We start from the raw sequence: 14,963 nt of genomic DNA, 5'->3' as shown, positions 1-14,963 counted from the left end.
GCGATCTTGTTCTGTAGAATAGACTAAAAGAGGTTCCTTATTTTTTTGCTAGCCAAGTTTTTTTAGTAGGGTGGTCTCTGCAAGTATGTTATCTTGGTAGCTACTCTGTTTCCAACTGAATTAGTTTATGTCCTGAAGAGCTTTTCTTACAAGTTAAGGACTCAGAAGCACCAAACATTATTGATCAGAGGAGAAACAATCGTTTTGCTTCAGAAATGGTTGGATGGGTAGAGTTTAGCAGAAAAACTTCTTTTTTAGGTCTTTATTGCATTTATTTACATAGGTCTGTACCAGGAATGGGAAATGGATTGCCTTCTAGATTAATAGGACTTCATCTCCCATCAGCCCTGACTATTGACCATGCTGGCAGAGGCTGGTGGGAGTTAGAGACACACTGGAGTGTCATAGGTTCCCCATCCCTGGGGAATGTGAACATAGAAATACAGAAAGCCTACCTTCTAAACAAGTCAGATCATTGGCCCATCTAGCTTTTTATTGCCTACACATACTGACAGTGACATTCTAGGACAGGATTTCCCAAGCTTTGGTCTCCAGCTGTTTTTGGCCTACGAGCCTCATTGCTCCTGACTACTGGTCTTGCTAGCTAGGGATGATGGGATTTTTTAAAAGAAATGGGGAGGTAGGGTGATTTAAGCAGTAAAGGCAGGTGTGGCCTTTTTTGTTTTGTTTTGTTTTTACAACTCTTCTTTAAGATTTTTATTCCACTTTAAGTGATGTAGTGTCATACCTCGGGTTGAAGTAGCTTCGGGTTGAGCATTTTCGGGTTGCACTCTGCGGCGACCCGGAAGTAATGGAACACGTTACTTCCGAGTTTCGCCGCATGTGCAGACGCTCAAAATGACATCATGCGCATGCGCGGAAGTGGCAAATCGCGACACGCACAGATGTGGGTTGCGTTTGCTTCAGGATGCGAATGGGGCTCCGGAACGGATCCCGTTCACATCCAGAGGTACCACTGTAGCTAGCCAGCCAACCATAGTCCCCCACAGTGCCTTGGATTGAATGTCACGATGTCACAGGTAATGGAACATTGTTTAATGGCCTATGTTATAAACCAGCCACTCCCACTTTCTGGCTAGCAGGTGTGAGCCACCAGGGATTAGGTAGGGTTCTTCACCAAAAAATATCCCCATGACCACTTTAGGATCGCTTGACGAAGCAATAAACTTCCAACATGAATTGGAGCAAACTCCTAGCTAATATGCACCCATCTCAGTGGAGTAAAATCTGAACAGGAAGTCTAATTGATTAGCATTAAGAAATGGTTCTTATAGCTAGCACTTTTTTTTTTGTAGCAGTACAGTTTATGGATGAAATATAACAAGATGTTATGTACATTTCTAGCATGTTTTAATAATTTGTTTAACAATTAGGAGAAAATAGAATGTTTAAAAATTTAAACATTAATGAAATATTAAACAGGATTTTTGTTTTTGTATTCATCCATTATTCAACCAAATAGGAAGTTTGCTTCCTAGGTTTTCTTCTGAAATGAAAAGCCTGCTATATAGTTTATCAGATATGGCAGTTCTAAACTCTGTTCATCATTTATGATCACAGCAAGCTTGGGAAGGGAAGAGAACCCCTCTTTCTGTTTAACTCCCTGCATGGTTCATAAGGTGGTCAGGCATTTTGGGAGCTGCACAAAAAAACATTGGCCAAATCCTGTCCTTACCTGTCTGACATGAAGTGCAGAGCCTCATGGGTCAAATAGAGAAGTCTGATGTGCCAAGAGCGGTTCTCTACCCTGATCTAGAGATACAAAAAAATCACCTGAGGAGCTGAAGGTATCTTGCCTTGCCTCAGGGAACAGTATAACCCTGTAAGATGTTCAAAGCAGTCTTGAACACAAAGTTCAAACCCCCATCACAGGCAAGAATGTCACTGTGAGAAATAGCCTGGCAGAAAGTGCAAAAGTAGTAACAGCTACTAAAGCACTGGTGTCAATTGGCAATGTGGTTATTCTTGAATTGGCGGCTGGGATATTGAATTCAGGAGCCAGCTGATGAAATTTGATGTTCATTATTATGAAATCCTATTTTTAAACAGGGGAACCTCTGCGGCATTTCTCTTCCATGCAAATGATAAATGTTGATTCAAAAAGAAGCAAAGCATTATGGTGTCACCGCAGCTAAGTATAATTTTCCATGGGCATTACAACTTGCCACGTGGACATGATGCTGGCCTGCAACTTGTGAATGCATAGTAAAATGTCACAGGTACAAGGTCTTGCTTTGGAGGCATTTATTTATGAAATCATTCATCAATGAATTTTCACACGTCACAAATTGGTCACAGGTCATTTGCCAGAAAACCTTTTTTTCCCCACTGTTTCAAATAAGTATTACCATAAGTTTGACAACTGCCCATGAAACATTAGCTGTTTATGTATATTGGTTTATGTATATTGCCACAGATGGGGAGAAAAGTGATACACATATTTAAAGAAAACACTTATCTAAGGTAAAGGTAAAGGGACCCCTGACAGTTAAGCCCAGTTGTGAACGACTCTGGGGTTGCAGCGCTCATCTCGCTTTACAAGCTGAGGGAGCCGACATTTGACCGCAGACAGTTTTTCCGGGTCATGTGGCCAGCATGACTAAGCTGCTTCTGGTGCAATGGAACACTGAAACCAGAGCAGCGCACGGAAACGCCGTTTACCTTCCCGCTGGAGCGGTACCTATTTATCTACTTGCGCTTAAGAGTGCTTTCGAACTGCTAGGTGGGCAGGATCTGGGACCAAATGACGGGAGCTCACCCCGCCGCGGGGATTCGAACCGCCGACCATACGATCGGCAAGTCCTAGGCACTGAGGTTTTACCCACAGCGCCACCCGCGTCCCTTTGTAGTTTGTTAACTATTGTTAAAGATGGTCAACTGTAATGAATTGATGTTTTAGTTATTGTTGATTTATTGTCATTGTTGAATCTTAAATAAAAGTTATATTTGAAAAAAGCACTTAAACTACCAGTGGCATGCTTCTTGATTATTTTTGTAGGGAGGATCAAGGCAGTTAACAAATAGTTTAAGGTTAATTGGAATGAAATAGTATTAGCTAAGACATGAAATATTATGTAAAGAAGCTTGCAAATGTTTCATTGGTCACTATGAATTATCTAGTATAACGTAATGTAGGAATATAATATCCCTGGATGTTCAAATGGCTGCAGCTGCTCCACCCCTCTTTGTTTAATGGCGTTATCTTCTATAATGCAACATATTTTATGTTTTGTTTTAATTTCATATGGCCTTTTAGTACCCTTGTGATGGAAAGGCATGATAGAAATATAAATAAACAAATGGTTTTTTGTAAGTTGCTTTGAGATGCCTCATGGGAAGTGATATACAAATGAAATAAATAAACAAACAATAGTTTTCAGTAAGCTCTAATTTGTTTTGTATTCCCCCCTCCCGCCTACAATAGGGAACAATATACATATAATGGGAAGCGAGCACTAAAGTCCCGTTCTATGAGTCCACTTCATCTGCCAGAAGAGAACAACTTTACCTCAAAGACACCAGTAAGATTATTTTCTATTTTATTTTCTATTTGCAGTAAAATTTCTTGAATGGTCAGTTTGTATGCTGAAACTCATGAACAGGCAAGAACTCACGTACAGGCAAGAAATTTGTGATAAATAGGACAAAAACCTGACATTTCATACAGAAATGTTACATGCCTGCTCTGGCACAAGGTTTCTGGCTTGCATTAAGCCAATATTCCTCATTATTTCCTAACCAGTGGACTGTTTTAATGTCGGTTAACAAATCAGGATCTTCATGTTGAAATACATGGCAAGGTTCAATGGAGATTGGCTTGTATTTCAACATGAAGATCCTGGCTTATTTTACTGGTTTATTAAATGACATTTAAACAGTTCTGGACTTGTGATGGGGAAAGGAAAAGGGGTGCTTATTCCTGGGTCCATAAACCATGGTTTATGAAGCCAGAAATGGTGGTCTTACCTGGACCATTGCATTTTGACAGCGTGGGTTTTAAGGGAGTGTTTTCATCAGATATGGTAAGTCATACAAACTTTGTTTCCGAAATGGCCCACTTGTGTGAGAAGGCCATCCTAATAATTTTCAAGGCTAGACTTGTGTATATTTGTAGTAGTTGCCTTCTACAGATTGCTGAGGAGTTGGGAGGAATCCTTTTGAGATTTTGTAAGCAAGCCACCAAAGACATGAATAACTGATTGGTTATGGGGCTTTAGATGATTGACCACGTTATTGATTAACATATTGGGTACTCACTGTAGCTGCATGATATAGAAATACCAGCAGTCAAATACAGTTTCATGGGGAGTAGTGGCATTAAACAGACACTGCTTGCTTTAGATTTATGGGACCTAGAGTAGACTGTTCAGAATAAAATGCAGTTCTCATTCCCCCCCCCCAATATATTTATTTAGCCTGTAATCCAAAGCACATACAGTGGTACCCCGCAAGACGAATGCCTCGCAAGACGAAAAACCCGCTAGACGAAAGGGTTTTTCGTTTTCTGAGGTGCTTCGCAAGACAGATTTTTCTAAGGGCTTGCTTCGCTAGATGAAACAGCCCTGCCTCTCCTGTCATGGCGACGGTCACTGCACTGCATGCACTGTCGCTTCCCTGCTCCTCCGGCTCCCTCCCACCTTCCTGCTGACGGCTCCTCCGGCTCCCTCCCACCTTCCGGCCGACCTTCCGACCTTCCGGCTGCCTCGCACCGCTGCCCACCGCCCTCGCGCGCTCCCCTCAGGAGCCGTTGCCGCCAGTAGCCAGCGTTGCAGCTGGAGTCGCGCTCCTGAGACCCGCCGCCCTCCAGCAGCTGCGTCGCGCGGTGTCCACAAGGCATGGATGAGTCCAAGGACCGGCTGCGGCAGCTGCCCTGCTTCTCCCCACCCCTCCCTGCCGTGGTGCTTCGCAAGACGAAAAAACTCGCTCTACGAAAAAACTCGCGGAACAAATTAATTTCGTCTTGCGAGGCACCACTGTACTAGGGACTAGGTTTCAGCGAACAGTGGAGGACTTTCTTGTATGTACATATACGTAGGATTGCACTGTTAGTGGCTAATGTGTTGGGACTTCTGCTTGGATTAGTAAATTGCCTGAGCAACTTCAATATGTGATCCACCTTGAACTGGAGCTAGAAAATGAATTTCCAACGCTGGCCAACATTTCCTTATTAGAAATGATAAACTTTTTGCTTTTCTGTTTCTCCATGTTTGCTCCAGCTATAACATTTCATCTGAACATTTAATATTCCAGGAGGATCGTCACACACAAAAAATGTCTTTGGATGACAGTGACCTTGAAGCTCGTCTCAACAGTTGGAATCTTGGGGTAAAACAAACATGCATTTCTTTGATTTGCTGGCTTTAGAAGAAAATGCATTTGTAATTTAGTCTCAACAGTATGGTCACTAAGTGTCTTTTTAGGCCTGGTTCACATGTCAAATTAAACTATGGTTTAAAATAGTGGGACTGTGAAGTCCCTATTGTTCTCTTTGCCCATTCTTTTCTTTGGTTTGTTTGCTTCCCAGCCTGCCAAAGACTGGCTTTGCATTATATGTTTCCCTTAAACAAACCATGAATTGCCAGCCCAGAATGAATCTTGGTTTCTGCTTGTGGTGTATTTTGGGGGTAATGAACCATGAGCCATGGTTTGTACATAATGCAAAGCAAGCCTCTGGTTAGTTTCCTCTCTGGTGTGCCAAAGAAAGGAGTAGGAGAGGAACACAATGGGGGCTTTCAAGCAGTGTGCACGAGGCATTAAGCCACAGCTTATCTTAAACATTTGGTTTAATGTTATGCATCAGCTATAATGTTAGCATGGAAAGAAATTGGAATAAATCTTAAGAGGCTATGAAGATTCAGGTAGGTAGGCTATGAAGATTATTGTTTTTGACACATCAAGGTAGGCTGAAATGATGAAATGTTCATCATTTGCTGAACAAATGATGCCATGGATTCACAACACTACAAGGGACGTTAAGCTGAGTGAGAAAAAAGAAAATTCCTCTACCTTTAGAATATTTGCATAAGTAAATAAAGGGAGCCCAGCTGGATCAGGCAAAACCCCATCTCATTCAATATCCGGCTTCCCAAGGCGTCTTAACAGATACCTCCTGGAAAATCCAGAAGCAAGGCATAAAGCCAAAGCGCTCTCACCTGCTATTGCTCTTCTAATTTGTTATTTGATCAGAATTTTAATGTCATTGGTCCTGGAGAATCAATGTAGCCATTGGTGCCATCTATCCTTCATAAATTTCTCCAGCCTGCTTTTAAAACAATGTAAGCTAGCTGCCATTTTCAAATCTCAGGGCAGCAAATTTCATACATTAATGTTGTGATGCATGAAAAAGACAAACACGGCCTGAATTTACTGGCTATCAGTTTCCTAGCAGGGAGGCTGTCTCTAGCCATTCCCCCACACCATACACTATTTTACAAACTTTGGTTTCCTCCACCTACCCAACACTTTTTCCAATCCGATAAGTTCCGAACATCATAGCCTTTTACTATAGGGAAGGGGTTTCAGCCTGATGATATTTTCAGGAGGAGTGGATGTGCTGGATCTGGTCAGGGTGGAAGGTATCCCGTTCCTGTTTTGCATTATAAAATGTTTTCCATTCTTCTGACATCGGTGGAAGGGGAGAAGTGCTGGTGTAGTTTTGGCCTTTGTGGGGGCATGCCAGAGAAACAAAGGGACTGTGGATCCTGCAGATCCAAGGCCTCTCCCAATCTGCCTCTGACACACCCTTTTTTATCCTCTACTGCTGTGGAAATACAGTTCGTCTCTGCTGGCAGGTCTTTCTGCTGCAAAAACGGGTGCTTCACTGAGGGCACAAGTGCTTTTCTGGTGGTGAGCCTTCCTCTCTGCTGGAGGAGCAGTACATACTTTACTTCATTCAGTCACCCTTCAGCTGACTAAAGCCTGTTTTAGGAGTGCTCCCTAAGATCTATATTTCAGTATTTTGATTTAAAGTGTATGCCCCCCCTTTAACAGCTTCTCATCTTATGATCAAAGAATGTAATCAACCACTGTTTACAAAGGGGGGATTTGCCATTGACTTCATTAGGAAATGGACTGTTTCCCAGTATTCTTCAATAATATTTTTTTTTTATGTGTGTGTATGTTTACAATAACAGTAGAGTGTTTTTGTTAGGATCTAATGATGCATATGTGCATGCTTAAGCTTGTTTGTTGTAGTTTCTGAGATGTCTTCCTCTGAACATCATGCAGAGAGTCAAAATTTCCAGAATGTTTGATGCTGTGGGCAATTCTGTCCTGCCACCCTAAAAACCTGGTTCTTTTGGTGGTGGTGGTGGTGGGGAGAAATATATGCAATGGTTACTCAAAGCTGAAATGCTTTAATAACATAATGTATCGTTTTATAACCTGGTTAGGACATAAAATTGTACCATTTGGCATTTAGGAAAAATAAATGAAAATGCCTTATGTTTGGTATAAGCAAAATTGCTAATACCCAGTTGTAGTTTACATTCTTTGTGAGTCTTGCTAAGAGCTTTGTTCTCACCCAACTTTTCATATTTTTCCTCCTTGGCTTTGGCACACACAACAGGTCTCTTGCAGTTTCTGCTCCACCTTCTTCTGAATCTTTTTCTCCAGGAAGGCAGAACAATCAGCTGCTTGTTTTACCATCAGTAGTAGGGTGTCCCCATCATAGACATATGAGAGAGGTGTAAAAGTTGACTGCAAAGCCCAGTGCAAGTATAAAAAGACAATAGAAACAGGATGCTTGTGTCCCATATCTCCAAACTAGAATAAAGGATAGTCCTCTTCATGAAGATGGTAGCAACTCCTAAGTGCAGAAATATTGGATTTTAGCATTATATATGTCAGTATTATCATGCTCTAATGGTGTAAGATTGCCCTACATAAAACTTCAAAAGCATCATTTTCATTCTAAAAAAAGTACTTCATAGGAATTTTTCTACTGTTTTCTAAACCTTCTTAAAAAAAATAAATCCAAATAGTTTTTCCCAGGTTGTCATTTGCAAAGATCAGACTTAAAAAGACAGCAAGATTTCTAAACTTTGATGAAAATTTCTTAGGGGGTATAAAAAGAGGGAGAACCCCCAATATTTCCATTTCCCTTTGGCCTTCACATCTTCACTCACTTGGCCACAGGTTTTTGAGGAAGGAAGAAAACTCAGTTGACAAGGGCATAAACTCTCCATACTGGGTCTCTCGGCGACTCTTTCCTGATTTTAGGTCACCAGATGTTGTTGAACTGCAACTCTTGTCATTCTCAGCTGGAATGTCCAGTAGTCAAATATGGTTGTGGTTCAACATTATTTGGAGACCCAAGATTGAGGAGGGCTGCTTTTGGCCTTGGCCTTGCATAAGTTACAGTGGAACCTCGGTTCCCAAATGAAATCCATTCTGGAAGCCCGTTTGGCTTCAGAAACGTTTGAAAATGGAAGCGTTTACCGGTACTTCCAGGTTTTCGGTGTTCGGGAACCGAAATGTACGAGAATGGAGGCGTTCGGGAACCGAGGTTCCACTGTAATGACATTTTGGGAAAATCCCATGCTGAAAGCATTAGCACTGACTTGTTTGTTTGTTTTGAAGCACAGACAGCCTAAAAAATGTATGGCCCATATGTTTGCTTTTGTGTGTTACTGAGATGCAGATCAAGGAGACAATCAATGTATTTATTACAGTAAGATGAAAGGGATTGGCTGATAAAATGCACTAAATACTATATTAAACAGTGTGGGATATTCTCACACATTTGTATTTGCATACAAATTTAGTGTTTTTCTATTGATCTTTTTAACAATTGATTCAAGTTCTCGAGACTGAAGCAAGTAGATGTGCCTCTTTGATTAGATAGGTAACCTAATTGGATTTTCTGCCTCTCCTTCTGGCTGGCTCTGCCTTTGACCTCATGGTTTCTGGCTCTTGGTCTGTTAATTGGCTGTGTTTTTCCATAGAACAGTGTTTCACGTGGTTTTGTATAATTGCTGCTGTCCCTGGATAGCAATATGTTTCTTGTAGCACCAAAATGAGAACGATGCTCTTGAAAGAGTATGACAATATTTTTCGAGATGCGAGAACTTGGGAATCCAGTCCTGTTCTCATGTATTAGTTGTACAGGTTGTAGCAGGATTAAGTGCTAGAAAGAAGAGGTTTAATTCAGGACCCAAACACTTTTTACACTTGCATAAGTAATAGTGATGACATTGCAAAAGATTAAGGCTTGGACGCAGCTGAACAGTCCTAGCACTTCCTGTGAAGCCTAGATTTATAAGAAATAAATCTGATTACTTCGGATTAGTTACAGTTCAGGCTTAGGGGGCACCAGCATGTACTCTGGTTCTACTGGTGGAGATTGATGTAGTGTCTATGTTAGGACAAGTCACAGATCAGTTGTCACAGAGGCACTTTTTGGGCAGCTTCCTCTTCGATATAACCTGCTGCCTGCACACACCCAATAAAAGCAAATGTGTTTATGACATATCTGTCTCTTGAGATAGAGGATAGTGATATGTTTTTAAGAGGCAAGTGCTTCCTGGAATTTTTTAGAAAAATGTGTTTTTTAAATGGATAGTATAATGTCCGAGTTTGAACCCATTATACTGAAAATCAGGTGTAGTCATGCCAAAGTCACATTTGGTCTACCATCTTGATTCAGAATGGCATCTGGCATCCAATTGTCAATGGAAACCCCCCAGCTTGGGAACCCTCATGCTGAATTTGGTGATGTTATTGAGACAGCCAAAACTATGTCATAAAACATGCAAAGTTAAACCAAACTGGGATCCAGTTTCCAAATGTGGATGAAGACCACGTTTCCCACCTTGGGAATCCTTTTCCTGAGTTTGGTGATATCTCAAGAGACCTAGTGTGGTGTAGTGGTTAAGAGCGATAGAGTCGTAATCTGGTGAACCGGGTTCGCGTCTCCGTTCCTCCACGTGCAGCTGCTGGGTGACCTTGGACCAGTCACACTTCTCTGAAGTCTCTCAGCCCCACTCACCTCACAGAGTGTTTGTTGTGGGGGAGGAAGGGAAAAGGAGATTGTGAGCCACTTTGAGACTCCTTTGGGTAGTGATAAAGCAGGATATCAAATCCAAACTCCTCCTCCTCCTCCTCTTCTTCTTCTTCTTAACTCAGAGAAAAATGGACAGACAAACTATTCTATACAATGTATAGTAGTTCCACTAAATATTGGCATCTATTTGCAAAATGTTTCATCATTGATTAATTAGTGAAAACATGTGTATTTTAGTGTTTCCAAACCTTCAATAAGTATATTACCATTATATTGTCGTCATGATTATACTTGGTTCTCTTAGATTAAAGTTTCTTTAAACTATGCTATTTTGAGATTTCTCAAATATGAATGCACTGAATGGGGTATGCCCATGGAGAATGAGGTCCACTTGCACAACAAGACTCCCTCCTCAGAGCAGATTTAGGGGGGTAAATGTCAGGGTTCCTCAGGGTAGGAAAGGGGGGAAAGTCCCATTTAATTCAATAAGTTATAATTAACCATAAAATCAGAAAACTGACTTGTTGAAATAAAAAGGTCTGTGTTGCTTTATAGGTTTTTAAAAAAACTTTTATTTAATTTCTGTGCTGCTTAATATATTAAACGCATCTCTAAGAGGTATGCAGGAAATTGAAGCAACAACAGACAACTTAAATAAAATATTACAAAAAAGGTTACGATAATACAATGTTACTAATATATAAAAATCAGTATCAGTTCATTTTCCTTCTGACAGACCCTCCCTCAGCCTCTGGGTTCTCACACAGGGTCCATCAAACTCCCAGGTCACCCACAAAAGTCTCACAACAAGAAGAGGTCCTGGAAACAGCTGGCATCACCCTAGTCTCTCATACTAGACTTAATTTTTATGGGCAGGCCCAAGGTGGATGATACTTCCTTAAGCTGCCCACAACTGCGTTCCATTCAGCTGCACTCTCCACACCCACCCAGTTCCAGGTACAGTGGTGCCCCGCAAGACGAATGCCTCGCAAGACGGAAAACCCGCTAGACCAAAGGGTTTTCCGTTTTGGAGGTGCTTCGGAGGACAAATTTCTCTATGGGCTTGCTTCGCAAGATGAAAATGTCTTGCGATTCCTGGGGTTTTTTTCCCGCTCCCCACCCCCTTTTTCTAAGGCACTAAGCTGCTAATAGCCTTTTAGCAGCTAATCCACTAATCCCTTAAACTGCTAATAGCCGCTAATAGCTGCTAATAGCGCTAATCTGCTAATACGCTAATGGGCTTGCTTCGCAAGACGAAAAAACCGCTAGACGAAGAGACTCACGGAACGGATTCTTTTCGTCTTGCGAGGCACCACTGTACAGCAAGTTTGTTGAGTTTCTCATTGGCTCCAAAGGATGGGGAAAAGGCCCCCTTCCACTCCCAGCTCTTTCTTTACCCTTTGCCCTCTCCTCCTCCTCCATCTTATTAGATGCTGATTGCTGCTATGAGACATGCATGCATCACAGCCAAGAGGTTTTCTTTACTCAGCCTGATTAGGAATGAAAAACATGTTCCAGCTTAGCTGTTAAGGGACCTTGCTAGCATGCCCTGCCTTACACATTTTGATATTCAGTGTTATACCGATGGACTTCACCTGTTGGTTCTTTTCTTCAGAGTGTAAATATGTTTCTCTCCTGTTCTCAAGTGTGTTGGTATTGTCCTATGATTTTATTCACAAATGATGGTTATATATTCTAATCATGTTTTGATACATTTTGAAAAGCAGTGGACATACGATCTTGACTAATTTTGCCTCTCGTAATTGAAACTCTAATAGAAGATTATTAGTGCCTCTTCCTAAGCTTTTGTTAACATATCTCATTGATACAGGACCACTGCTGATTAGACTTCGTGGTCTAGAATTTAAATTTGTAATGTGTAATAGAAAGGACTGACTGTCTACTGTTCTTTGGAGTTAAAATAGTGCTCTGTTGGCAAGCCTATACACACTTGGCCTGCAACTAGTTTTGTTATTTTGTGCGTTTATTTTAGTATCCCAGATCTTACTATTCTGGCTTGCAAATAATATTATGCTAAGTAGTGTTGAAATCTCTCTGATAATCCTTTCTAGTGGGAGTGAAACTATGGATAGTTCCCAGCATCTGTTCTACCTTATGCTTAATAGCTACTTTTGCATGGTGCTTTCACTAACGCAAGGCAAAGGGCAACACACCAAGATTCTGAATTTTGAACTTGGGCTGACTTTCCAGTTCAATTTGTATGTAAAAGAATCTGTCTGTGCTGTATGTGTACAACAAGCACAACATCTTCTTGACACCAGTCAACAGGGAAAGAATTAATCTCCACTCAAATACTGAACCAGTATGTGGATCCAGACTTATTGGAACAGACTTGTAGAAATCCATGTGGCTTAAGTTAGTTGTGATGAATTTCATGTTCATTTCAATGGGTTTTCTCTAAGCATGCCTAAGTCTGGATTCAACTCAAAATTACTCATTATAAGGAATGGCAGAGGTTTAAATAAAGCAGGGATGGAGAGACACACAGGAAAAAGTGTCAATTTTAAACAATGGCAGGGATTTGAATAGAGCAAGTAGGAAGTGACACAGGTCCTAGGTGGCAGTTTAAAACAAGGTTTGAGTACACCAAGAAGAGTTTGAAAAGGCCCTGTTGTGTTACATATTTTTGTGTTATCACTTTTATTACTTCCTTTTTAAAATTGTTTGCTTATTTTCTTGATAAACAACCTCTGTGTTTCTCTATCCCTACTTTACTAGAACTTCTGTTGTTGTTTGTAACAGCCACTTTTTTCCTTTCAGTGCACCTCCCTTCTCACTGTACTCAAGCGTCTCCCTCTTCTATTTCTCAGCTGCTACATGTGAGCGGGATAAAGGATACGAAGCCCTCAAATATACCATAGCGCCTTCACACAATGTGTTTCACTCCTGGTTTGTGTATTGTCTTCAACGTGAAGTTCCAGATTCAGTGTAGTAATTTAGAACATAATTTGTTAACAAGCATACAGTGGTACCTCAGGTTAAGTACTGAATTTGTTCCCGAGGTCCGTACTTAACCTGAAACTGTTCTTAACCTGAAGCACCACTTTAGCTAATGGGGCCTACCTACCTTTCTCTAACTGAACCAACAAACTGGCTCACTTGCCCTTAGAAGTCTATTCATCTTAAAGATACCACAAATAAGGGGGCTGCAAAATAGGAGAGGACAAAGGCATATAAATAGGGGTGGTCTGTGTGCAAGAGAGTGTTGGAAAAATGTGGGAGGAGAAGGTGAAAATCAGGGTGCAAAAAAGGAGTAGGAGGGGATGGTGGCTTCATATTTGAGAGGAAAGTGAATCGGGTGCTTAGTAGTTGCAATGTGTGAGGGGAGGAAGATGCAAGAGGTTACTATTTTTGGGTTAGCGGAGTCTGTAACCTGAAGTGTATGTAACCCGAGGTACCACTGTACATAAAAGCACATTTTTATGTGCATATGTGTGCATGAATGTATATTACATGTATAACATTATTGTGAATATTCAGTTGTAAGATGTTGCTTGTCAAGCTCCGTAGAATAAGTAATGGGAAGATTAATGAATCCTAAACCTTTTACATTAAATCTTTCCAAGCAAGTCTTTGCATCTCAGGATATTTCAGTAGGGTGCAAAAGCAGCCATTTCCCCCAATTTGGCAAATATGCTTCTGTTTTTTTTGTTTTTTTTTACTTAACATATTTTATATTTGCTTGTGTGCCACTTTCTTTTTTTTAATTGGGTGATACTTATTGTGACAGCCTTTTTGCCATGGTATTACTGGGGAAATGAGAAATGAGTGAATGTAATCCATAAGTTTATGGACTGGAGGAGCATTTAATTTCAAAGTGCTGCTCCCTCTCTCTCTAAACTGGAAAATGCAAGACTTTGTGTAAAGGAACCACTCAGCCACATTCTGTTCATTTGTAAACAAGTGATGTTTACCTTTCCCACTTATAGCCTTACTTTATTTTAGAACTAGTTTATTGCATTTCATGCCAAATAAAATATGCAAAGCAGCTGTCAGTTTTCATTTCCATTAATAGCTGCATGTTTATTTGCATACTTCATTTTAAAAAATGAAAACTTTTAAAGAAATTAAGTGCCTTTTATATGAGGGATGGGGATATGAAAAAATATACGTCCTGAATACTTAATCCTGTGTTAACCAATTTCTATAGAATTCTCATTGGAGTTGGTTGTGTCTTCATAAAGGGTAAGCAGGCAGGAAGATGTTTAAGACTATATAATATATTCAAAGTTTTATAAAGTTTTTTCAAGCCGAAGTGCTATACAATATAATAAAACCAACGATGGATCCTAGTTATAACATTACAATATTGTCACATAAAGACCTGTTTTCATGCTAAGCTTTAAAATAGCCTTCAGGTGATCCTTGTTTCATGAAACTAAAGTTTACTATACTATTCATCTACATTGGCTAAATGGGAGGCACTGTAATTGTTTGGACAGGAGAGCTGAGTGGTGGTAGGAACAAGTCCTTGAAGTTTTATCTAAGCAGTTGAAGTTTTATCTAAAAACAGAGCTATATTGTTGCCTTGAGTAAACTCTCCTCCCGCCCAAAATGCAAGATACAAAATTTGAAAATAAATAAGCACATATGAAAGGAGCACCAAGAAGAATGGAAGAAATTCAAAGATTATTTAGTTAAATATGCTAAGATAATATAAGTAGAACTATTTGTAAGTACCAAATTGGCCTAGGAGTTAAATATGTTAAATTGTATAACATTATGGATAGAGAATAATATGAAAAGAAAGAAAGATGTTAATGGATTAAGTTTATTTCATTTGAAAGAAGTATTGGAAAACTGCTACAATGATTTATATGGAAACTCAGCTAGGGGGATTTGAGGAAGTCACCCAACAACGATAACAAAATTGGGATTTTAACAGCTAGGATAAATGTTTGTTTGTTTGTTTTATACT

The 14,963-nt window shown here is 40.3% G+C and overlaps 1 protein-coding gene across 5 annotated transcripts in view; it reads left to right on the top strand.

The window, feature by feature from the left end:
- The window catches only part of CEP112 (centrosomal protein 112), a gene marked incomplete at its 3' end in the record, with an annotated part of 207,445 nt that overhangs the window by 12,585 nt on the left and 179,897 nt on the right, over positions 1 to 14,963 (top strand). For all 5 annotated transcript variants that reach the window (XR_014508003.1, XM_083427382.1, XM_083427383.1 and 2 more), the window contains 2 exons: positions 3,446 to 3,542; positions 5,272 to 5,346. Coding sequence is in view for 4 of the 5 variants with exons in the window: in XM_083427382.1 (XP_083283508.1) it covers positions 3,446 to 3,542; positions 5,272 to 5,346 (172 nt within the window). The remainder of the gene's footprint in view (positions 1 to 3,445; positions 3,543 to 5,271; positions 5,347 to 14,963) is intronic.

This window comes from Podarcis tiliguerta (genome assembly GCF_965153285.1).
Source record: "Podarcis tiliguerta genome assembly, chromosome: 2".
NCBI classification, from domain to species: domain Eukaryota; kingdom Metazoa; phylum Chordata; class Lepidosauria; order Squamata; family Lacertidae; genus Podarcis; species Podarcis tiliguerta.
Note: the sequence above shows the minus strand (reverse complement) of the source record. Positions and strands in the feature narration are given on the sequence as shown.